The 26,758-nt window shown below is 41.9% G+C and overlaps 1 protein-coding gene across 1 annotated transcript; it reads right to left on the reverse strand.

Moving 5' to 3' along the window:
- Positions 1-422: 422 nt before the first annotated feature.
- LOC117656170 (vomeronasal type-2 receptor 26-like) lies at positions 423-26,758 on the reverse strand. The gene is made up of 6 exons (XM_087883573.1): positions 26,723-26,758; positions 18,541-18,759; positions 6,688-6,805; positions 3,966-4,048; positions 2,899-3,028; positions 423-1,342 (listed from the first exon to the last, which is right to left on the reverse strand). Exons 1-6 carry the CDS (start codon positions 26,756-26,758, stop codon positions 438-440), a joined length of 1,491 nt encoding a protein of 496 aa, XP_087739699.1. The 3' UTR covers positions 423-437.

Consider the following 26,758-nt stretch of genomic DNA (forward strand, 5'->3'; position numbering starts at 1 on the left):
GAAAACAAGCACATGTGTTCAAAAACAATGAGATGGAACCAAACCCTTTAAAACACGAAAATAGTAAAATATTTAATGAAAAGGAGTAAAATGAGAAAATATCCACTTTGAACACCAAACTTTATTTCTACATAGAGCACTGGGTCTCACTGAGGACGACTAGAAGGCAAGAAATGAAAAACACTGCATGATTATTGCTGAAAACGGGAATATTTATTTATTTATTTATTTATTTATTTATTTATTTATTTATTCATTCATTCATTCAATTTCCACATCTACCCAACTCAACCAATTCACTCCTATTATGACCAGTTATAGCACTTGAGTAAGGCATTATTAAATGGATCTGTTTCTTCTTCTCTGTCATGTTTTATAAATATCATCAGATACTAAACATGCCTCAAGGATAAATATGTTTCCCATCCCTGCATGAATTAGAGATCTTTGTTCCTTATCATATTTTCTTTACAATTAAGATGGGGCCTCAGTAGAATAATGTAGCATTTGGGGAAAAAGATACAAGCCAGGAGACCAGCCCCAGAGGCCAAAATGGAGAAGATCTCCACGGCCACCATGGACTTTCCTTTGGTGCTCAGGTAGGTTGGGAGGAAGGAGATCCAAACGCTGCAAAAGACCAGCATGCTAAAAGTAATGAATTTGGCTTCATTAAAACTATCAGGCAATTTCCTCGCCAAAAAGGCCATGATAAAACTCACGAGGGCCAGAAAACCCAGGTAGGCCAGGACAGTGTAAAACATGGAAGCTGAGCGTTCATTACATTCCAAGATGGCCTCTCCTATCAAGGAGTGGAAATCCAAGTTAGGAAATGGGGGAGAAGTTATCAGCCAAGTAGCACAAAGAACCGCTTGGACAAGAGGACAGGATACAACAATGCAATTGGTCAGTGATTTTCCTAAGAATTTCCTTGTCTTGTTCCCCGGCTTGGTAGCCATGAAAGCCAGAACCACCATGACAGTTTTTGCCAAGACAGAGGAAACTGCAAGAGAAAAGAGAATGGCAAAGGCAGTTTGTCGGAAGAGACAGGTGAGCTTCCTCGGTTGACCAATGAAAAGGAAGGAACAGAGGAAGCAGAGCAGGAGGGAGACCAGGAGGAGGTAGGTGAGTTCTCGGTTGTTGGCCTTGACGATCGGTGTGTCATGATGTTTATAGAAAATTGCTAGGACTGCCAATGTGATCAAAGAGAGAAAAAGAGTAAGAGATGCTAAAGTGTATCCCAGGGTATCTTCATAGGAAAGGAAGTGGATCTTCTTGGCAATGCAGTGGTCCTTGTCCTTGTTGGGATATTGGTCTTCTGGACAAAGGTCACAGTGAACTGCATCTGAAAACAAGAATCTTTGTCTTAAGTATTTCAGAGGCACCCACAGTTAGCATTATCTCCAATCCAGCCAAAGATCTCATGTGTGACTCTTTTATGTTAGGTCCAATTCAAGGAGAATGTAAAGAAGGGATCCCATAGACAATTTAGGATGCCTTTAATGGGAAATTGTCCTTGATTCCAAATGCCTGAGAATTAAATGCCTGGAGATTAGATGTCCTTCTCCTGTCACTGGGCATTTATATTATTATTTTGGCTTTCTTTGTGAGTGAAAAATTGGCACTTCATTCTTTCCCCCTCTTTATATTTAAAGCCTAAGAAGATTGACTGATCTATCAGTCAGGAATCCTGCTATTTGCTGTTTTATCTCAGGAGTGAAATCCAGCGGGTTCTGACAGGTTCTGGAGAAGCAGTAGTGGAAATTGTGAGCAGTTCAGCGAACCGGTAGCAGAAATTTTGAGTTGTTCAGAGAACTGGCAAATACCACCTTTGCCCGTCCCCAGAGTAGGTTGGGAATGGAGATTTTGCAATATCCTTCCTCTGGAGTGGGGTTGGAATGGAGAGTTTCCCCTGCTACGCCCACCAAGCCACGCCCACCAAGCTACACCACACCCACAGAATCAGTGGTAAAAAAAAATGGATTTCACCACTGCATTATCTGTTGGTGTTTCATAAGACCAGAAGGTGACACACACACACACACACGGAGATGCACAAGTGCACACACACAGAGATGTTGAACAGAGTGGGTGAGGAAATGACTCATTTTTTTCCATCATCCTCTCCTCTCAGAATTTTTTTTTTTTCAGAGAGGAGCTAACAGACATTGGTAGATGGATCCTTTTTCCTGAGAGGCTACAAGTTTCCAGGGAGATTGACTGTCCTGATAGAAGCAGCACTATAAGTAATATCAGTCTTGAAAACCTGGACACACTGTGCCATTCATTCTGAAAAAGTATTAGTAGTTGGTTTTCCCATTGTTATGGAACAGGATGTATGGAAAGGACAGCCATTTTTTTTACAAATTGCTGCTTTGAATCCACCCTGGGTGAGGAGAGCAGTCCTGCCAGGGTGGGAAGTTAGACTGTGCAGGCAGGATAATTTAAATCTGTATTCTGAAATGGGCCAAACCTAGCACCCCCTGACTCTGTGGTTACTTCCCCAAACCCCCATAACTTTAACCTTAGACTGTCTACTGTTGACCTCACCCCATTCCTAAGAGGTCTGTAAGGGGTGTGCATAAGAGCACCAATGGGCCTGTCCTACTCTCCCCATTTATTCCTATCCTCATCTTGTATTCATAATCATGTTTGTATTCATATCTGTTATCTTATACGTGTTTGACAAATAAATCAATAAATAAGTGACCAGAAAGCTCTTAATATTTTGATCTACTGAACGTCTTCCTTGATCCATTCGAAGGGTCTTCTACCTGTCTGATTAGAAATTATATTTTATTCTTTATACTGTTTCCAGAAATCACCCAAAATTTATTAGTATATTGATCCAATGAAGGGCTTCCTTGATCCTGAAAGTTCTACCTTTCCAGTATACTCTACCTGTCTGATTAGAAATGGCCCCTTCTGGACAAGGGGCACATTGGTAGCAGCAAATCTGCTCGCCCTCTGGGACATGTCTCCTCTCTCCTGCCTGGCACCTCTTCAGGCCACACCTGGCAAAGGGCACCTTCTAAAAGAGAAAAGAAAGACTGGAGATAGTGTTATTTGATCACCTGATTGTAGGGACTCTGCAATGGCCATGATTTTGAGGACCAGGCATAAGTAGCATCCATTTAGTGCTGTCATGACTTCAAATGGTCACTAGAGGAGTGGTTGATCAATGCAATTATGTCCTTGATTTCTGCCTTTGAGTTACAATCATTCAATCAGAATCAGAACAGAGCTGGAAGAAACCTTGCAGGTCTTCTAATCCGACTCCCTGCTCAAGCAGGAGACACTATACCATCTCAGACAAGTGACTGCCTTATCTCTTCTTAAAAACCTCCAGTGATGAAGCACCTACAACGTCTGAAGGCAAGTTTTTCCATTGGTTAATTGTATTCACTGTTAGGAAGTTTCTCCTTCATTCTAGGTTGCTTCTCTCCTTGATTAGTTTCCATCCACTGTTTCTTGACCTGCCTTCTGGTGTTTTGGAAAATCAGTTGAACCCCCCTCTTTTTGGCAGCCTCTCAAATACTGGAAGACTGCTATCATGGCATCCCTGGTCCTTCTTTTCTCTAGACTAGCCATACCCAAGTCTTGCAACTGTTCTTCACATGTTTTATCCCCCAGGCCTTAAATGTCTTAGTTGCTCTTCCCTGCACTTTTTCCAAAAATCTTTTTTGAAATGTGATGACCAAAACTGGATGCAGTATTGTAGGTTTAGCCTTACCAAGACTTTGTAAAGCGGTGTTAATACTTTACATGATTTTGATTCTATGTCTCTACTTATACAACCAAGGATTGTATATTCAAACATGAATCTGATTCATAAAAAGCAGATCCTTCACCACACAACTGTTATCCTTTGTGAGTCAATCCACTTCTTTTCCAGTGAGAAAGACATTCTGCATCCTCATGAGAGAATGAATCTTTCCCTAAATTCAGAACATCTCCTTCCAGCCTACCTTTGTGGCCCAGATAATTGCATCCAGGTCGATGGTGAAATCCTTGTCTGGGGGAGCCCGGGGGTCTATTTGCCCAACTTTCACTGGGACATAAGAGAGATTGGGGAAAAAAATCCAGTTGAGAAGATCATATTGAGCTGATGCCAATCCATCTTCTGAGAAGAAGACTTCATCTCCAGCAATGCTGTTGAAGTGGACATTCTTCAAATAGGGAAGGAGCTGAAAGAAAAAAAGATACTTAGGAACTGGGATAATTAAAAATGACAAGCCATGGTTTCTATCATTCTATGATAACTAACATTTTAGGAGATAATTGGAAGCCTGTAAAGCTAAACCTGTTAGCGTGTTGGATTTTTGAGTGATCAGGAGCAGTATCAAATCACAGGAATGTATCATGGAGATTCATAAAGGCTTCTTTTCACACAACAATCTTAGGAGTACAATAAATCTTATAATAAACAATTGGTCTGTGTTCACACAAGATGCTAAGCGACAGAAAAATAAAGGAAGAAAAATCCATCCCAGTTTCAATCCGGAACGAAAATGCTGGAAATAAAATGGAGGCTGGCTACAAGGTTTATTTGGTTTTCTAGAAACTTCAGTCACAGCAGCATGTTTCTGGGGTGGCTGACCAATTGGCTGAGTGAGTGGATGGATTTTTATAGGGTTCTGGGGTTTGGTGATTGAGATGCTCCAGGGGTGTTGTGCAAGGTAGTGCGCCTTGTGTCTTTTGCTATTCTAGTGGTGGTGGGTAAATCCTTATATGTCCTAAAGGTCATGTCCTTTATTTGAGTGGGGGAATGTAAATTCTTAATCCCATCAGCTTCAGCCTTCTATGGGAGCTGTGGCTGAAGGCTTTTGTTTATGAATAGATTGACCCAGACTTTCTTAATAGGTACAAAATATCCATCTCTAAAGAAGTAAGCTTGAGGCTATGGCAGGAAGACTGGGGCTGCTTTTTGCCTTTGTTAGGATTTTTTTCTCCATTTCTCCTTTGGGGAAATATAATATTCTGCCTCTTTTAATATTCCCCAATATATTTCATTCTGTAGGAGGTGGACGCTTCCCACAGAAGCTAAACTGAATTGTCTTTTTACAGGCTGGATTCAGACTATCTTCAAAATGAAACTTAGGTGACTCTGCAGATGTGGCCAGTGGGACGTCTACTGATACTTTGAAGCATCCTGTACAAAGGAACTCAGATTATCATCTTGCGTTGGCTGACATCTCTTTCTTGGAATGGGAAACTCAGGGAACTTTTCAGATCTTTATAGGAAAAAAAATTCTCTAGGGATCTCATGGAAAACTGGCTTAGTTTACTTCTCCCTCCTACTTCTTCATCAAAACATTATACGTAATTCATTTTACCATATTGTAAATAGTTTTTATTTGGTTTTGAAAAATAGTTAGATGGGTAGCCTGGAAATTGTCTATGGAGATTCTCAGTCATCTGGGTTGTCCCAAAGGTGCCTTTTCAGAAGGCAACTGGACTTTTTTCTTTGAAGACGTTTCTCTTCTCATCCAAGAAACCGCTTCAGCTCTGACTGGATGGTGGGGAATGGAAGGATTTATACTCAATTCCGACAAAGCTGCTCATTTTCATCCTTTTAGAGAGTTGTTGAGGGCTCTTGGAGGTTAATTGCAGAGCAGAAAACATCCTTCAGCCAAAAAGGCTCCACACCCATTTTTACTACTCAAGTGACCCCGAGGACACAGATAAGCCTCCAAGTGGCCTCAATGTTCTCTGTACAATAATGCAAATGAACAGCTGTCTGCAAGGAATATAAGCATAGAAATATTTACTAAGTCGATCAAGAAACATCCATGGGATCTTTCTTCTCTAAAGATCTTTCACATGGATGAAAAGTCCATCTTTATTTATTGATTAACCCTTGGGCCATATCAAAGTACGACGCTTCAGAAACAATTATTGCAAAAGTTTGGTAGAAACCATTTAAATTGGAATTGGAATAGGAATACAACATGATTTAAAATGAAATTAGAGTAAAATAAGATCTAGAATTAAATCAGAATAAAATACAATAATTTGAGATATAAATTAAATATAATTAAAATTATATTGCAATGTCACCCTGCATCTACCCAATCAGTCTTAAAACCACTATTAGAATTACATTATTAAGTCAAATGATCTTTCCTGAAATCTACCACATTCTGCTGCACCAACTTAGTCCTTTTTTCCATCAATTTTACAGCAAATTTGGCAATCCATTTCACCAGCTGCAAATTAGAACCTAACAAACTATGTTGCAAGAAGCGCTCTTTAGACTTAGGGGTGCTGGCGTAGAAGATCATGCCCATTTGATGCTCCCTCGAATCTGAGTACAGGGGGCAGTCAAAAATTACATGGGACATTGTTTCAACTTCCCCCTTCCCACATAAAGAGACTCTTTCACTTACAGGGATACCCTTATACCTACCCCAAAGCATGTTTGTTTCAAGTTGGTCTAGTCTCAATTTGGTAAAATATCTCCTTATAACTGGAAACAAAGGCACAGTTAAATATTTTTCTATTTTAAAAATTTCTTTATTGGCCGATAACCAGGGGCAGGATGAAAAGTCACTGAGGTTACCTGCCATGGTTGCACACTTGAGATCCTCTTTCCAAGCCTCCTCATGGCTGGTCGTGATCCTGAGCCAAGCATGGTATCTAATGCATGTGCCACAGCATAAACCGCATGGTAGATATGGTAGCTCTTACCCATCATGCTCACTTCAAATGTATAAGACGGCAGAGTCTGTATATTCTCCTTTCCCGTACAGGGTTTTTCCCCCTTTTGAGGGATCTCTCCTGGTTTGTGGATCTTGCAGCCAAAGACCTGTTCCCACCATGCAGGGAGAAAGAAATCTCCTTGGGGGTTCAAGGGGTCTAAAGACAGAAGAAAGTGCCTGAATTCTGGGACATCGTGGCTATGATCCCTGAAATGCAAAGCACCGTGGAAATACTTTATGTTTTGAAAGAATTCCTTAGGGTCCTGTGAACTAACATCCCAATGAGAAGTCAGGATCCAAACTTTTCCAAATGGCATCTTACTCATTTGTCCATACATAGACAGAGCAAAATATAGAGTTAAAATTTTACTGCTTTCTCCAAACAAAACAATCACTTCAATTTTAAACGTTTGGAAAATTAATATTAATTTGGGTACCGTATTAAGAATATCAGTATTTAACATTTTAGTGAAGGCTGGGCAGATCTCCTTCTCCTTGAGCATTGGCATCAGAGTTGAGATGAAATGCTCTCCACTGTCATCTTCAGGGGCCAGAAGACCAACCCAGTTCCACTGGAAATACAGGAGCAGCTGCACTAAACCCACATACTGAGGAGATTCCTTGGGATTAATCCGGAAGAAGGAAGGATAATTCTTTCTGTCTCCTGGAGTGATTTTGAAGAAATCAAAACCAAACTGCAGAAAGGGAGAATCTTGTTTTAGAAAGGAGTTTTTGAAGACAAGTTCAAAGGTTATGCTGATGTAAAGGGTCACCATCCTGTGGTTTTTGGCTCCACCAGTCAAGCTGTTTGACTTTGGTTGGAGTGAGAGTTCTCCAGTTCCGTTATAGTACAAAATGTCTTCAAGGAAAAACAAAGGAAGTCCAGTTGCTTCTTGAAAAAAGCATCTCTGGGACACCTATGTCATAGTTTGCCTCCCTCTGGCATGTGAGAAGCCAAGAGAAAAAACCATCAACCTGATTCACAGTAAAGAGTGGCTACATTTACAAAGACTCAGTTCTGAAGGAAATCATGGAGTGAATCATTTATTTATTTATTTATTTTATTCAATTTATATCCCACCCTTCTCCTAGTGGACTCAGGGCGGTGCACAGCCAGAACTAAAACACATACCAATACAAAATTTTAAATTATATAACTGTGGCCCAAAATTTAAAACATTGAAACTAAAACCCATTTGACAATTTAAAAAGCTAAAAAGACCTTATTGTTGACCTCTTTGTGATGGGGGTAAAAAATAACCTTCACTTCCAAAAATAACATTGACTTCGTCTTTGGATTCTGAGTGCATTTCCGTTCTGTATCTGCTCCCTACTGGTATCCTATGGAACCCCCTTACCTGTGGGACCTTGAAGATGCTGAAGATGGAGGCCATCTGCTTTGAGGATTTGGTCTTGAGATCTCCGATGACAGAGAGCAGAGGGTCCAGCTTGTCACATTTGTAATCTGGAACCATTCGGCCTCGTGTAGACAGCAGAGAGAGGCTGTTCCAGGAAACGATCCTAAAAATATGACTATTGTCATAAATATGGAAGCCAAGTGTGATGTTGGGGAGGATGGCCAAATCTTTGTTGATCATTGTTACTGCATGTACCAAGGCAAGAAAGAGCTGGTAGTTCTTGGAGACAACACTATAATGAGAAAACACTTTGGAATATTACAGGGAAATTTGTGTGAAGTGATGTACTTTTTCTTCTCTCTCACACTCTCTCTCTGTATGTTATATATTTTCTCCTGGACTTTAGGATAGGGGAATCCATTTCTTGTGACCCTTTGGTCAAAAATTACATAGATGGTACTCTCCTAACATTATCGTAAGTGCAAATAAGGGCTGAAAATTACTCATACAGGTGAGGAATCTCTATGGTTGATTTGACAAATTGTCCTTTTCAAAACCGATTTCATTGTAATACTCACAATACTTCATAACATAGATTTACTAAAGGACATTTAAAAAGAGCATTAATGATTCCAAAACTAGGTTTGCCTTTTCAAAAAAAAGAAAAAAGAAAAACAAACAAACAAACAAACAAACAAAAAACAAACAAAGAAAGAATAATAGACTTGGGACACCGGAGGTCTTCTAGTCCAACCCCCTGCTGGAGCTGGAGACCCTACACCATTCTAGACAAATGGTTGTCCAGTCTCTTTTTGAAAATCTCCAGCAATGGTACAACCACAGCTTCTGAAGGCAACCTATTCCATTGGTTAATTCCTCTCACCATTAGGAAATATCTTCTTAATTCTAGGTTGCTCCTCTCCTTGGTTAGTTTCCAACTATTGTTTCTCTTCTTTGTAGGAGCCCCTCAAATACTAAAACAGTGCTAAATCTGTTTTCTAAAAACACCTCCATTCTGTAAAAGGATTAGGCTTTTCTTTGAGTTTTCCACCATGACCTTCTGTCCAAATAAAAATTATAATGAAAAGAAGGACTAGGGGTGACATGATAGCAGTGTTCCAATATCTCAGGGGCTGCCACAAAGAAGCGGGAATCAAGCTATTCTCCAAAGCACCTGAAGGCAGGACAAGAAGAAATGGGTGGAAACTAATCAAGGAGCGAAGCAACTTAGAACTAAGGAGAAATTTCCTGACAGTGAGAACAATTAATCAGTGGAACAACTTGCCTCCAGAAGTTGTGAATACTCCAACACTGGAAGTTTTTAAGAAGATGTTGGACAACCATTTGTCTGAAGTGTTGTAGGGTTTCCTGCTGAAGCAGAGGGTTATACTAGAAGACCTCAAAGGTCCCTACCAACTCTGTTATTCTATTCTATTCTATTCTATTAGTCTTCACTCAGTCGGCACAGTTTCTAGCCTGTAACCCCTTCCTCAATATTTATGCAGTTTTATCTTGATGGAACTGGAACATTCTAGCCTATTTAATGCATCTTTATCTGGGGAAGACCAAGGCTTCTAAACTTCACCAGAACATTGTGAACATCACTAGAAGAATAATTTCTGAGAGGACTCCCTGAACCCAAAACAAAGAGGACAATCTTCTCCTCTTTCCCCTTCAGATGAAACAAGGCATTGAGTTGTTAAATTGCTGCTGCCCTGGGGGTGAGGATGGATAGATGAGATATATGGGCTTTTATGTTGCAGATTTCTAAAGTTATGAGCTGCCCGGAGTCACCGTTATGTGAGATGGGCGGCCATATAAATTTGTGTAATAAATAAAATAAATAATACCGTTTTAAAAGTAGCTTCTGTGATGGCTCACTGTAGAATACTATAGATCTAGTGAAAAAGGTTACCAGGGGCAAATTCCCCCCAATAATGAGATCACCAGGCCTGTAATAGTCCTCCAGAATCTTCAAAGGGTTCCTAAGTATACATACACTTTGCATTATCTTATCAGTCGTTGTTGAAGGCTGGAGCCAAAGGAGAAGCAACAGGAGAAGCAGCCCATTCATGATTCTCACCTTCCTTCCTGAATCAAAAATCAATGTGTCAGCATTCCGAGTAACGCACCCATTGAAAGGAGAACTCTGAGGCAGGTAGATTCCTCAAAGAACATGTTTATTGGATACATCATATCGGCACAGCCGGTGAAAACCAACTCTGAACATTCCTGCGGTTTTCACCTAATTAGAAATAGAATAACAGAGTTGGAAGGGACCTTGGAGGTCTTCTAGTCCAACCCCCTGCCTAGGCAGGAAACCTACACCACTTCACACAAACGGTTATCCAACATCTTCTTAAAAACATCCAGTGTTTTAAAACTAAAAGAATAAAACTTCCCCCCTCCCTTTCCCCTCTCAGGCTTCGTGGCAGCTATGAGGCAGCAAAAGATGGCTTCAGCCAGGTCTGCTTCAGAGTTGACAGTATGTTCATCAAGAGCTGGATTTGGTCCCCAGGAAATTTCACTAATACTTTAACACAGCAGTCTATTCAACTTGGGTGGCTTCAGGGCAAATTTATATCAAGAATGCTTCCACTTACTTGTGTTTGAGTTGTCATCCAAGAGAAAATTGATACCTGTTAAGTTTCACTGTCAGCAAGAAATTACTTCTGTGCAAGACACGTTGAGAAGAAATGTCTAGCCTCTCTTTGGAGAGCCCAGAAATTATTTTTTTTTCAAGCAGGTTATATCTTGGAAATGTTTTCTGGGTAGAAATCCACAGGGGATACATTAAGAATTACTGTTCTTCTGATAATTGCAAGGCAGACTAACATTCTACCCTCCTTAGCAATAGTGTCTCTTTGTATACCAGAAGAGGAAAAACATGTTTGTATCTTTTAATGATGCAAGGATCAGATGGACTTGAGGGTCAGGATACAGGTGGTATTCGGCCTACTTGAAACTGAGTACCTGCCCCCAAGATCGAATCTGGCCTGTGCCTTAGTTTGTTCAGACAGAGTTAGAGTGAAGGGGAAAAGTTCCAGAATAACATCATGCCTTGAGTGAACTGTGTAGACTTTACAGGAATGCAGTTGTCATAAGGCACACATAACACACATACCATTTCAGACAAATGATACTCATAACAACTTCCAGTGTTGGAGCATTGCCAACTTCTGGAGGCAAGTTGTTCCATTGGTTAATTGTTCTAATTGTCAGGAAGTTTTTCCTTAGTTCTAGGTTGCTTCTCTCCTTGATTATGTTCTGATCCATTGCTTCTTTCAGAAAACAATTGAATAGTAGGAAGGAATTCTACAAAGCCTCAGGAAGCAAACGCTCACATTGAACCTAATCCTTTAAAACGCTAAAATATTTTTTAGAATTCAATTAAAAGGAATAAAAGGCATGCTTCTGGCTTTGTATAACAAGCTGGGATGACCATCATGCGTTGAGTGACTGTGCAGACTTTAGAGGAATGCAGTTGTCATATAGCACACATAACACAGAGATGGTTAAAGCAATATGTATACTGGTGACGTTATCATCCCAATCAGAAAATCCACCACTATCAGCCAGTCTCAGCTTGGACACTTAGGAAAGAAAGACCCTTGATTCCCTTAATAGAGAAAAGGTATACTCTTACTAAGGTGAAGTGGTTACAGTCTAAGTAAAGCCAGATCTGAATATTCCCGTGCAATTTTGGTGTATTTTCCTTCTCCCAAGTCTTCTCAGGTCCTTCCCACTTTTGGTTATCTGGTCAGTGTCCACTAGCATTCAAAACAATTGTTTTGGTAACAGTTCTGGTTTTGGCACCTTATTGGTGGAGGTTTGTATTCTCTTCTCATGAGTATGTCATTGAATCTCTCAACCGTTGTCTCCGATTGGTGTCTCTGATTCCTGTCATTTCCCCCCTTACGCTCCCTTGCCCTATTCCCACTCCCCCCCCTTTTTTTTTTGGCAAGATGTGAAGCTGAAGTGACATGCTGGCAGATCTGATGGTCACATTGATGAGGAAGTTCAGCAGTATTGGATGAATAGTTGAGAATTTAAGTTCTACCATAAAAAAGTAAAATAAATAGAAGCATGGAATTCTACAAAGTCTCAGGAGGCTATAAAAGCAAGCATATATGCTCAAAAACAATGAGATGGAAACAAACCCTTTAAAACATGAAAAAGGTAAAATATTTAATGAAAAGGAATAAAATGAGAAAATATCCACTTTGAAATAATGAACATCAAGCTTTATTTCTACATAAAGCACTGGTCTCACTGAGGACAACTAGAAAGCAAGAAATGAAAAACACTGCATGATTATTGCTGAAAACAGAAATATTTATTCATTCATTCATTCATTCATTCATTCATTCATTCATTCATTCATTCTTTATAAGGAAGGAGTTAGACTACAACTAAAATCTATGGAACAACTAAGAGAAGAAGGAATAATTAGAACTTGGTTTCAGTATGGACAGCTGCAGGCCAGATGGGGAGAAGATCAGAAAATTGGTATTTTGCAACAGGATGAGAACTTGATAAAACAAATAAGAGACAAAAGTCAAAGGCATATAAAAAGCTTGTATAATGTATTAGTGGAAATAGGTTCAGAAAGAGAGCTAGTCAAGGATTGTATGATAAAATGGGCACAAAATATAGGAGAACCAATAATGATGGAAACATGGGAAAAGATATGGGTTAGAAATGTAAGATTTACACAAGCCCAAAATTTAAGAGAGAACTTTTATAAAATGTTTTATAGATGGCATTTAGATCCAAAAAAACTAGCCTGTATGTATCCAAATGTACAACCTAAGTGTTGGCGATGTGAGTGTAAAGATGCTACATATTTTCATATATGGTGGACATGTAAAAAAAATTAAGGCTTTTTGGATAAAAATATGGTGGATTATTCAAAACATTTTAAAGAAAAAAATTAAATTTACACCACAGTTTTTTCTGTTGGGAATAGTTATGGATTGTACTGTGACAGAGACTAAGTTGGTTTTGAACTTAATAACAGCTGCCAGGTTACTGGTGGCACAGTACTGGAAGAAAGAAGATCCACCTACTATTGAGGAATGGACATTAAAAGTTGTGCATTTGGCAGAAATGGCGAAAATTTCATCATATCTTAAAGACCATTCAAATGAAAGATACATATCGGAATGGAGAAGATGGATCGATTACATACAGAAGAAGTATCCGAATAAGAAGATTCATATAGCATATGAATGAAGTAATTTTAAGTAATTTATGTTTGTTTTTTGAATTATAAGGAGTTAAGGATCGAGGGAGAATATGAAACGTAATAATTTGTTAGCATATTTTAGCTTTTGATTTGTGAATGCTATAACCTGTGCTTGTTCTGGGAAGTCTAGGGAGGGGGGTGGGGTGGAAGGGGAAGGGGGGGTGGGAAAGGGGAGGGAGGGGTTGAGGGGGGAAGGGTGGGGGGTGAAAATGTTTGTATTCTCTATAAAATTTTTAATAAAAAAAGAAAAAAAGAAATGAAAAACACTGCATGATTATTGCTGAAAACAGAAATATTTATTCATTCATTTATTTATTTATTTATTTATTTATTTATTCATTCATTCATTCATTCAATTTCCACATCTACCCAACTCAACCAATCCACTCCTATTATGACCAGTTTTAGCATTTGAGTAAGGCATTATTAAATGGATCTGTTTCTTCTTCTCTGTCATGTTTTAGAAATATCATCAGATACTAAACATGCCTCAAGGATAAATATCATTCCCATCCCTGCATGAGTTAGAGATTCTTGTTTCTTATCATATTTTCTTTACAATTCAGATGGGGCCTCAGAAGAATAATGAAGCATTTGGGGAAAAAGATACAAGCCAAGAGACCAGCCCCAGAGGCCAAGATGGAGAAGATCTCCACAGCCACCATGGACTTCCCTTTGGTGCTCAGGTAGGTGGGGAGGAAGGAGATCCAAACGCTGCAAAAGACCAGCATGCTAAAAGTAATGAACTTGGCTTCATTAAAGCTGTCGGGCAGCTTCCTAGCCAAAAAGGCCATGATAAAACTCACCAGGGCCAGAAAACCCAGGTAGGCCAGGACAGTGTAAAACATGGAAGCTGAGCCTTCATTACATTCCAAGATGGCCTCTCCTATCAAGGTGTGGAAATCCAAGTTAGGAAATGGGGGAGAGTTTATCAACCAGATGGCACAAAGAACTACTTGGACAAGAGGACAGGATACAACAATGCAATTGGTCAGTGATTTTCCTAAGAATTTCCTGGTCTTGTTCCCTGGCTTGGTAGCCATGAAAGCCAGAACCACCATGACAGTTTTTGCCAAGGCAGAGGAAACTGCAAGAGAAAAGAGAATGGCAAAGGCAGTTTGTCGGAAGAGACAGGTGAGCTTCCTCGGTTGACCAATGAAAAGGAAGGAGCAGAGGAAGCAGAGCAGGAGGGAGACCAGGAGGAGGTAAGTGAGATCTCGGTTGTTGGCCTTGACGATCGGTGTGTCACGATATTTAAGGAAAATTGCCAGGACTCCCAAGGTGGTAATGGAAAGAGAAAGTGTGAGAGAACTTAAAGCATATCCCAGGGTGTCTTGATAGGAAAGGAAGTGGATCTTCTTGGCAATGCAGTGGTCCTTGTCCATGTTTGGGTATTGGTCTTCTGGACAGGGGTCACAGTGAGCTGCATCTGAAATCAAAAGTCTTTGTCTAAGGATTTCAGGGGCTTCCACAGTGAGAATTATCTTTCCTGCCTCATATCTCAGATGTGACTCCTTTCCACATAGGCCAACTCAATAACAAAGAGATGGAAGGACAGCCTGGGAAGCTTATGGTGCTCTGTAAAAAACAAAGCATAGTTGGTTCAAAATGATCCTGAGTGGGATCAGTTGCTCAGAGATTAGGATCTCTCCCTCTCCAATCACCGGACATTATTTTGGCTTTTTTGTGAGAGAAAGGTTGGCATTTGATTTTTTCCCCCTCATGTTATAATGGGAGCCTAAGAGGATTGACTGAGCTCTCGGTCAGGGGAGGGATACTGTAAAATCTCCATTCTCTCCCCACTCCAGGGGAAGGATACTGCAAAATCCCCATTTCCTCCTGATCAGTTGGGACTCAGGAGGCAGAGAATAGATGGGGTTGGGGCCAGTCAGAGGTGGTATTTACCAGTTCTCTGAACTACTCAAAATTTCCGCTACCAGTTCTCCAGAACTGGTTAGAACCTGCGGAATACCACATCTGGCACGCACACACAAACACACATGTAACAGGAGGTGGGAGAGGGAATTTCTCTATTTCAAATCACTTTTTCCCATCATTCAGTGAGATTTTTTTTTGCAGACATAAGTAGATTTAATGAATTTCTCTGACAGGCCTAGATATTTCAAGTGAGATAAATTTTTAATATCAAAATATATTTTATTCTTTATATTGTTTCCAGTGTAACCTATCAGAAACCAAAGAATCAAAATTTCTTAATATATTGATCTACTAAATGGCTTCCTTGATCCTGAAAGTTCTACATTTCCAGCATACTCTACCTGTCTGATTAGAAATGGTCCCTTCTGGACAAGCATCACACTGGTAGCAGCAAACCCGCTTGCCCTCTGGAACTCTTCTCCTCTCCCCTGCATGGCACCTCTTAATGCCACACCTGGCAAAGGGCACCTTCTGAAAGAGAAAAGGGAAATACTTGAGAAGGTCTATTCAATGACCGCCTACTACCACAAACAGCCTCCCACCGGCCGGTACGCTCTCATAGAGAGGGGCTCCTCCAGGTGCCATCAGCCAAACAATGTTGACTGGCGCCCCTAGGGGGAGGGCCTTCTCTGTGGGGGCACCCACTATCTGGAACGAGCTCCCCCCGGAGATACGGAGGATCCCGGATCTGCGCACTTTCCGCAGTGCTTTGAAGACACTCCTATTCCAGCAGGCCGGCCTGGCCTAATTTTCTCCCCTTCTTTTAAATTTTTAAATTGAAATTTTAATTCGTTTTAAATTATTGGGAGTTTTAATTGTCTTGGGAAAAAATTATTTAATTGGGTTTTAATCATGTTTTTTAACTTTTATATTTATGTGTTTTATTTTGTGCCTGTTCACCGCCCTGAGTCCTTCGGGAGTAGGGCGGTATACAAATTTAATAAAATGAAAATGAAATGAAATGAATGATCATGCATCATTAAATCTCCACATTCATATTTCTGTCTTCAAAAGATCTTTAGAAGAACTGATTCACCATAGTGTAACATCAACTAGAAGGAATTCCTGGGGAAGTTTCCTAGTGGCATTGCCAGCTAACCAATTGTTACTTGGGATTGGAACATCTCTCATTAAGGCAGTTACAAGTAGTCCTCACTTAATGAACCTTAATAACCCCTGGGCCACAGTATAGCAGAAAGTCTCAGCTGTCCCAGCACAGCACAAAGTCCTTTACCACTCGGCATAGTCTCATAGTGCAAAGCCCCAATTGCTAAAGCTCAGCTGCAAAGTCCCAGCCATCCTGTCTGAAGAAGATGGTGCAAAGACCCAGCTATAGGATAACTCATCACCCTGCACCAGTGCTGGTATTCAGCCAGTTCTACCCGTTCGGGCGAAGCAGTGGTGGTGGCTGCGGGAGGCTCTGCCCACCCGTCATCGTGTCCCGTTTTTGACACTCTGTGCATACCCAGAAGGTCCTACACATGTGCAGAAGTGTTGTGCATGCGCTCACATTTGTGAAGCGGTAGCGAAGGTAAGTCAATATCACCCCTGCCCTGCACTCTGATTCCCTAGCTACTCCAACACCTCAACTGTCCTTCATCATTTTATTGTTCCCAATGTGGCATGGACAGCCAGGCTGTTTGGGAGGAAACTCCTGGCTACACAAGGCCATTTCCCAAGGTCTCCTGAGTTAACCACCATGTATGTCCCAGGGAAGAAGCCCTTATATGGCCAGGAACTGCTTCACAAAGGGTCAAGCTGGTCATGCATCATCACCAGTGGGAGGAAGAAGAAGTCAAAATCCAGTAGGGGCAGCAGAGGATAGAAAATTAACAGAGTTGGAAGGGACTTTATAGGTCATCTAGTCCAAACCCACCCCCCAAGCAGGAGACCCTATACCATTTCTGACAAATGGCAGTCCAATCTTTTCTTGAAAGTCTCAAGTGATGAAGCTCCCACAACTTCCGAAGGCAACTTCTGTTCCATGGGTTGATTGTTCTCACTGTCAGAATGTTCCTCCTCATTTCTAGGTTGAATCTCTCCTTGGTCAGTTTCCATCCATTATTCCTTGTCTGGCCTTCAGGTGCTTTGGAAAATAGCGTGACCCCCTCCTCTCTGTGGCAGCCCCTCAAATATTGGAAGACTGCTCTCATGTCTCCCCTGGTCCTTCTCTTCACTAGAATAGCCATGCCTGGTTCCTGTAACCGTTCATTGTATGTTTTAGTCTCCAGTCCCCTCATCATCTTGGTTGCTCTTCTCTGCACTCTTTCCAGAGTCTCAACCTCTTTTTTATAGCGTGGTGACCAAAACTGGATGCCGTACTCTAGGTGTGGCTTTACTAAAGCTTTATAGAGTGGTATTAGTACCTCACTTGATCTTGATTATATCTCTCTGTTAATGCAATTTAGGATTGCATTGGCTTTTCTTTGCTGCTGGCTCATATTTAGCTGGTTGTCCACTAAGACTCCAAGATCCCTCACATAGTCACTGCTATTAAGCCTGGTTTCCCCCATTTTATATGTGTGCTTTTGGTTTTTCTTACCTAGTTCATGGGGGTCAAAGAGCAGAGATGGGGGAAGATAATGATTTTGATCACATGACCACAGTGGCCATAACTTTGAGGATGGGAGGTAAGTAACAGTCATTCAGTAACCTCAAACGGTCATTGAACAAATGGTTGTTGAGTGAGGATTGCCTGCAATTATATTCTTGCTCTCTGCCTTTGAACTATAGCTTCTCCTCAAAGGAAGAATCATAATCTTCCAACTAAACAGGAATGATCAATGGAGTTGATTGATGCCTTCTTGACTTGTAATCTGGATTTCAACCAGATTCCCTCTCCCATCCCAACCCTTCTTGAAAATGGCACAAATCAGACATGAATCTGTTTCGTGGAAAGCAGATCATTCAACCAGACAGTTGCCTTCTTTTCTGATTCAATCATCATCATCATCATCATCATCATCATCATCATCATCATCATTTAACAACCCCATAATCCCTTGCGGGGTGGAGTCTGGGCAACTGAATGGAGCTAACAGAGTGTTTACTGGCCGGATGCCCTTCCTGACACCAATGCGGAGTTTTGTTCAGCAGATATATTTTCGTTGTGCCCAGGGAGAGAAATATCTGCCTCTACCTAGGATCGAACTCACAGACTCCTGATTGTGAGGCAAAAGCTCTACCTCTAGGCCACTGCACCACTCCTTCTTTTCTGATTCAATGAACCTTTTTTTAACATTGAGAAGCATCCCCAACAACCTTTTCCCTGAGTTGAGAACATTTCTTTCCATCTCACCTTTCCGGACCAGATGATTGCATTGGAGTTGATGGTGAAATCCTGGCCTGGAGGAGCTCCGGAATCTATTTGCCCAACTTTCATGGAGACAAAAGACCAATTGGGGAGAAAAATCCAGTTGAGAAGATCATACTGAGCTGATCCTAGTCCATCTTCTGAGAAAAAGATTTCATTTCCAACACTATTGTTGAACCGGATGTTCTTCAAATAGGCAAGGAGCTGAAAGAAAAGAGACCTTAGAAAGTGGGGTAATTAGAAATGAGATATTCTGGCTTCTATCATTCTCTGGTGACCATCATTTTAGGAGATAATTACAAATCTTTAAAGCTAGGCATGGTTGATGGATACCTGAGTGATCTGGAGCAGCATCAAATCACAAGAATCTATTCATGGGGCATAAGAGATAGAATAGAATAGAATAGAATAGAATAGAATAGAATAGAATAGAATAGAATAGAATAGAATAGAATAGAATAGAATAGAATAGAATAGAATAGAATAGAATTCTTTATTGGCCAAGTGTGATTGGACACACAAGGAATTTGTCTTGGTGAAGTTTCCAAGCTCTGTTTCCCTATGACTATCATTAAGTGTTGTATCTTATGATTCTTGGTGAATGTATCTTTTCTTTTATGTACACTGAGAGCGTATGCACCAAGACAAATTCCTTGTGTGTCCAATCACACTTGGCCAATAAAGAATTCTGTTCTGTTCTGTTCTGTTCTGTTCTATTCTATTCTATTCTATTCTATTCTATTCTATTCTATTCTATTCTATTCTATTCTATTCTATTCTATTCTATTCTATTCTATTCTATTCTATTCTGTTTTCCCATAAGTGAGCAGTACAACAAATGGTGTACTAAATAAATGGTCAATGTTCACACAGAATCCTAAGGCATTAAAAAATTGAAGCAAGCTAAAACGAATTGAGCTTAATGTCTTGTTACAGGTTGCATTCATACTAAATCAGGGGTGAAATGCTCCCGGTTCCGACCGGCTCGGGCGAGTAGGTAGCAATGGTGGCGGGCAGTTCGGAGAACCGGTAGCAAAAATCCCTTTCCCCCCCCAGCCTCCAGCTTGCTTACCTTCGCACGCCTGCCTTGCTTCACTTGCTGTAATCCCTGCAATCCATTGAATCAGCAAGCAACTGAATCTCCCTGCTTGCAATCAAGCTCATCAGTGAGCAGCTCTATCTACCTGCCTGCCTGCCTGTAATTTTTTTTCCCCTTTGGGAGCTTTAAAATAAATCGTTAATTGGGGGTTTTTTTACTTGTTCTTTTTTTAGACCAGCCATTTAAAGTTTAGGAAGTTTTAAATTTAGCTGCTTTTATATAAAAATAAAAATAAAATAAAATAAAATAAAAGGGAGGGTGTCTTTCCCGCTGCCTTGAAAGAGGCGGTGGTGAGACCTCTCCTCAAGAAGCCTTCCCTGGACCCGGCAACATTGGCTAACTATCGTCCAGTCTCCAACCTTCGCTTTGTGGCGAAGATTGTTGAGAGTGTGGTTGCACGACAGCTTCCCCAGTACCTGGATGAAACGACGTATCTAGATCCGTTCCAGTCGGGTTTCAGGCCCGGGTACAGCATGGAAACGGCATTGGTTGCGTTGGTGGATGATCTCTGGAGGGCTCGGGACAGAGGTTGTTCCTCTGTCCTGGTCCTATTAGATCTCTCAGCGGCTTTTGATACCATCGACCATGGTATCATGCTGCACCGGTTGGAAGAGTTGGGGGTGGGAGGCACCGTATTACGGTGGTTCTCCTCCTTTCTCTCTGACCGGTCGCAGTCTGTGTTGACAGGGGGGCAGAGGTCGACCCCAAGGCTCCTTATATGTGGGGTGCCACAAGGATCGGTCCTCTCGCCCCTTCTGTTCAACATTTATGTGAAGCCGCTGGGTGAGATCATCCGTGGTTTCGGGGTGGAGTACCATCAGTACGCTGATGACACCCAGCTGTACATCTCCACCCCAGACCACCCCAACGATGCCCTTGAAGTGATGTCCCGGTGCCTGGAGGCCGTACGGATCTGGATGGGGAGGAACAGGCTCAGGCTCAACCCATCCAAGACCGAGTGGCTGTGGTTTCCGACGTCCTGATATAGTCAGCTGGTGCCATCGCTGACTATTGGGGGCGAAGCATTAGCCCCCACGGAGAGGGTTCGCAACTTGGGTGTCCTCCTGGATTCACGGCTGTCTTTAGAAGAGCACTTGATGGCCGTGACCGGGAGGATTTTTCATCAGGTCCGCCTGATTCGCCAGTTGCATCCCTTTCTGGATCGGGACTCGTTACGCACGGTCACTCATGCCCTCGTCACCTCCCGTCTGGACTATTGTAACGCTCTCTACATGGGGCTCCTCTTGAGGAGCACTCGGAGGCTCCAACTGGCGCAGAGTGTGGCCGCGCAGGTGGTGATGGGAGCAACGTGGCGCTCCCATGTAACGCCTCTCCTGCGCGAGCTGCACTGGCTCCCGGTGGTCTTCCGAGTGTGCTTCAAGGTCTTGGTTATCACCTTCAAAGCGCTCCATGGCTTAGGACCTGGCTATTTACGGGACCGCCTGCTGCCACCATTAGCCTCCCACCGACCAGTACACTCCCATAGAGAGGGGCTCCTCCGGGTGCCGTCGGCCAAACAATGTTGACTGGCGGCCCCCAGGGGGAGAGCCTTCTCTGTGGGGGCACCTACGATCTGGAACGAGCTCCCCCTGGAGATACGGAGGATTCCGGATCTGCGTACCTTCCGTCGCGCGCTTAAGACGTTTTTATTCCATCAAGCTGGCCTGACCTAAATTTTTCCTCTTTTAAATGGAATTTTAAATTTGGTTTTAATTATTGGGGTTTTAAAATGTCTCAGCCAAATTTATTTAATTAGTTTTATCTCTATTTTAAATTTTGTATCTACATGTTTTATTTTATGGCTGTGCACCGCCCTGAGTCCTTCGGGAGTAGGGCGGTATAGAAATTTAATAAAAATGAAAAATGAAAATCAAATGAAAATAATATTTGTGCAGCTTTCTGAGATTTTGTGTGTTTCTGTAGTGTTTCACTCTAACTACACAAACACACAAAATCTCACAAAGCTGTATGTGGAATTTTGTGTGTGTAAAATGTGAAAGTTGTTTTTTTGGACTTTTTGTGGCTGTGTGAGGTTCCTGCTTGTTGCAGGGGCCATTTTGCCCCTGCTTTTACCTTGTGGGTGAGCCAGTTGTGTTGTATGTGTGTAAAGTGTGAAAGTTGTTTTTTTGGACTTTTTGTGGCTGTGTGAGGTTCCTGAGTGTTGCAGGGGCCATTTTGGGTCAGTTGCTTTTACATTGTTGGTGAGCCAGTTGTGTTGTGTTGTATTGTATTGTGTTGTGTTGTGTGTGTGTAAAGTATTAACATTGGTTTTTTGGACTTTTTGTGTCTGTGTGAGGCTCCTGCTAGTTGCAGGGGCTATTTTGGGTCTAGCACAGCTGCTTTTACATTGGGTGAGCCAGTTGTGTTGTGTTGTGTTGTGTGTGTAAAGTGTGAAAGTTGGTTTTTTGGGCTTTTTGTGGCTGTGTGAGGTTCCTGCTTGTTGCAGGGGCCATTTTGGGTCTAGCACAGCTGCTTTTACATTGTGGGAGAGCCAGTTGTGTTGTGTTGTGTTTTGTAGGTTAAAAAAGGGCAAAGAAGTGACGTCGATTTGGCCACGCCCCCTGACCAACAAGCCACGCCCACCCAGTCACCTGACCACCAAGCCCCACCCACTGATTAAGCCACGCCCGCAGAACCAGTAGCGAAAACTTTTAGATTTCACCCCTGAACTAAATGCTAATGTAACTTTGCTGGTTCCGCAAATGTGGCCAGTATGACTTCTCCTGACCTGGGCAAGCATGTTGAAGACAGACACCTAGATTATCATCTCCCTCTGGGCTGACACCTCCTTCCACAAATAGAGTTTCATCCTCTGAAACTAACTATTAAAGATTATTGAGGACCATTGTCAATGTTATCAAGAACTGGTTCGGTTATCTATCCCTTTTTCATCAAAATAGGGGTTGCTCCTCTATCCTGGTCCTGTTAGACCTCTCAGCGGCTTTTGATACCATCGACCATGGTATCATGTTGCACCGGTTGGCGGGGTTGGGGGTAGGAGGCACCGTTCTGCGGTGGTTCTTCTCCTACCTCTCTGACCGGTCGCAATCTGTGTTGACAGGGGGGCAGCGGTCGACCTCGAGGCACCTGGCTTGTAGGATGCCGCAAGGGTCGGTCCTCTCGCCCCTTCTGTTCAACATTTATGTAAAGCCACTGGGTGAGATCATCCGTGGCTTCGGGGTGGAGTTCCACCAGTACGCTGGTGACACCCAGCTGTACATCTCCACCCCAGGCCACCCCAATGATGCCCTTGAAGTGATGTCCCAGTGCCTGGAGGCCGTGCGGGCCTGGATGGGGAGAAACAGGCTCCGACTCTACCCCTCCAAGACCGAGTGGCTGTGGCTTCTGGCGTCCCGATATAGCCAGCTGATGCCATCACTGGCTATTGGGGGTGAATCACTCGCCCCCACGGAGAGGGCTCGTAACTTGGGCGTCCTCCTGGACGCACGGCTGTCTTTAGAAGATCATCTGACTTCCGTGGCCAGGGGGGCTTTTTATCAGGTTCGCCTGATACGCCAGTTGCGCCCCTTTCTAGATCGGGACTCCCTACGCACAGTCACTCAGGCACTCGTCACTTCCCGCCTGGACTACTGCAACGCTCTCTACATGGGGCTCCCCCTGGGGTGCACCCGGAGGCTCCAGCTGGTCCAGAACGCGGCCGCGTGGGGGATTATGGGGGCGACGAGGCGCTCCCATGTGACACCTCTCCTGCGCGAGCTGCACTGGCTCCCGGTGGTCTTCCGGGTGCGCTTCAAGGTGTTGGTGACCACCTTTAAAGTGCTCCATGGCTCAGGGCCGGGGTATTTACGAGACCGCCTTCTGCCACCAATAGCCTCCCACCGGCCAGTATGCTCACACAGAGTGGGCCTCCTCAGGGTGCCGTCCGCCAGACATTGTCGGCTGGCGACCCCCAGGGGGAGAGCCTTCTCTGTGGCGGCGCCCACCCTCTGGAACAACCTCCCCCCAGATATACGTACAATAACAGACCTCCGGATTTTTCATCGGGCCCTGAAAACCCATTTATTTCAGATAGCTTGAGTTAAATTTTAAACTGATTTTAAATTGGAATTTTTAAATTACGGCCAGAATATTTAATTATTTTAAACAGTTTTTAGATTTTGTATGTCTTATTTTTACTTTGGCTGTTCACTGCCCTGAGTCCTATATTGGAGAAGGGTGGTATAGAAATTTAAATAAATAAATAAATAAATAAATAAATAAATAAATAAATAAATAAATAAATAAATAAATAAATAAATAAATAAATAAATAAATAATTGTTTTAGCATATTTCATTAATTGCTGATTTAATTTGTTTTCAGATGTAGTTAGATGGGGTAGCATGGAAATATTTAATGAATTAACCAAGAAACACCCATGAGAAGTTGTAAGAATCTGTGGACCAGATCAAATTTAGAGAAATTACCTGCCATGACTGTATACTGGAGATCCTCTCTCCAAGCCTCACCATGGTTGGTCGTGCTCCATACATCGCATGCAAAGCGTGTGCCACAACATAAATGGCATTGTAGATATTGTAACTTTCACCTGTCATGCTAGTTTCAAATATGTAAGATGGCAGATTCTGTACATTTTCCTTTCCTGTGCATTGTTTTTCGTCCTTTTGAAGGATCACTCCTGGTTTGTGGGTCTTGCAGTCAAAGACATCTTCCCACCATGGAGGGAGAAAGATATCTCCTTTTGGGTTCAAGGGGTCTAAAGACAAAAGGAAGTGCTGGAATTCTGGGACATCATGGCTATGATCCATGAAATGCAAAGCACCGTGGAAGGGCTTTTTTAATTCCAAAGTCTTGTGATAAATACTAATTTCCCAATGGGAAGTCAAGATCCAAACCTTTCTAAATGCAATTTTTGTCCGTATTTCAAAGTAATACAGAGAGCGATATAGAGTTGCTATACACTTGAATTCTCCAAGCAGAATGATCACTTCAGCTTTAAACCATCTTTTAATTAAAGAACTATATTTTGACATTGTAATACCGGAAGGTTCATATTCCAACAGCTGACTGAAGGCCAGGCAGATCTCCTTCTCCTCCAGCAATGGACTCAGAGATGAGATGAAACGTTCTCCACTGTCACCTTCAGGGGCAATAAGCCCAACCCAGTTCCACTGGAAATGCAGGAGCAGCTGGACTAAACCACCATATTGAAGAAATTCACTGGGGCTAATTCGGAAAAAGGAAGGAAAAACAATTCTGTCTTCCTGAGTGAACTTGAGGAAGTCAAAGCCGAGCTGCAAAAAAGGGAGTGTCTTATTTTAGAAATTAATTTTTCATGACAAGGTCATATTTTATGCTGAGGTTAAAGATCATCATCCAGGGTTTTTTTTTTTTTTTAATAATCATGTCAGACATGCAGATTCACAATGATAAGATTCCAGTTTACCACATTACAAAAGAAGATTTTTAAAAAATTGATTTACTATTAAATATGTTTTTTAGCACTTAATAAACATTGTGTTGTCTGGGTATTTAATTTGCTTAACAATACAAATTCACATTCTTAATCTCCACCCCTCTTTTCCAACCATTGGTAAAATATATTCCATGTTTGATAATATTCTACATCCTCTTTCTGTTTCGTGTTTAATGTCAATCTATCCATTTCTGCACAATCTAGTATCTTCTTGATTATTTCTTCGACTCATGGTATATCTTCATTTTTCTTTCTTTTCTTTTTTTTGATTTTAAAAAACAAACTTTATTAAATTTAAAAAGATAAAATTATATAAAACATTCACAACATTAAAATACAATCAACAATACTAATCACAACAAAGTGAAAATATGTAATATATATAAGTACAATTGTACACATTTCTGCACAATCTAGTATCTTCTTGATTATTTCTTCGACTCACGGTATATCTTCATTTTTCAATATTGTACGAAAATAGAATAGAATAGAATTCTTTATTGGGACCTTGGAGGTCTTTTAGTCTATCCCCTTGCTCAAGCAGAAAACTCTATACCACTTCAGAGAAATGGCTATCCAATATCTTCTTAAAAGCTTCCAGTGTTGGAGCATTCACAACTTCTGGAGGCAAGTTAAATGTCTCCTTAGTTCTAGGCTGCTCCTCTACTTGTCCTGCCCTCAGGCACTTGGGAGAATAAGTTGACCCCCTCTTCTTTGTGGCAGCCCCTGAGATATTGGAACATTGCTGTCATGTCTCTCCTAGTCCTTCTTTTCATTAAACTAGACATACCCAATTCCAGCAACAATTCTTTACATGTTTTAGCCTCCAGTTCCCTAATCATCTTCATTTCTCTAGAGCCTCAGCATCTGTTTTATCTCGTGGTCACCAAAACTGAATGCAGGATTCCAAGTGTGGTCTTCCCAGGGCATTATAAAGTGGTATTAACACTTCACGTGATCTTGATTCTATCCCTCTGTTGTTGTTAGTTGCGAAGTCGTGTCCGACCCATCACAACCCGATGGACCACGTTCCTCCAGGCCTTCCTGTTCTCTACCATCTTCTGGAGTCCATTTAAGCTCATGCCGACTGCTTCAGTGACTCCAGCCAGCCATCTCGTTCTCCGTCGTCCCCTTCATCTTTTGCCCTCTATCGTTCCCAGCATTAGGGTCTTCTCCAGTGAGTCCTTCCTTCTCATGAGGTGGCCAAAGGATTTGAGTTTCATCTTCAGGATCTGTCCTTTTAAAGAGCCGTCAGGGTTGATCTCCTCTAGGACTGACCAGTTGGATGGCCTTGCAGTCCAAGGGACTCGCAGGAGTCTTCTCCAGCACCAGAGCTCAAAGGCCTCCATTCTTTGGCACTCAGCCTTTCTTATGGTCCAACTTTCACAGCCATCCATTGCAACTGGGAAAACCATAGTCTTGACTATACACACTTTTGTTGGCAGTGTGACGTCTCTGCTTTTTAGTATGCTTTTTAGTATCCCACTGTTAATGCAGCCTAAAATAAGTTCATCACTTGCATGAGTTCTTCAAATTCATGTAGTCCTGATTTTCCCCAAGTTAATTTGGTTTCATCTTTGGCTTTTGTGCTTGCATCTGTCCTCTCTCTGGTATCCCATGGAACCCCCTTACCTGTGGAATCTTGAAGGTGCTGAAGATGGAGGCCAT

This window comes from Pantherophis guttatus, chromosome 1, assembly GCF_059756535.1.
Source record: "Pantherophis guttatus breed Tessera chromosome 1, ASM5975653v1, whole genome shotgun sequence".
NCBI classification, from domain to species: domain Eukaryota; kingdom Metazoa; phylum Chordata; class Lepidosauria; order Squamata; family Colubridae; genus Pantherophis; species Pantherophis guttatus.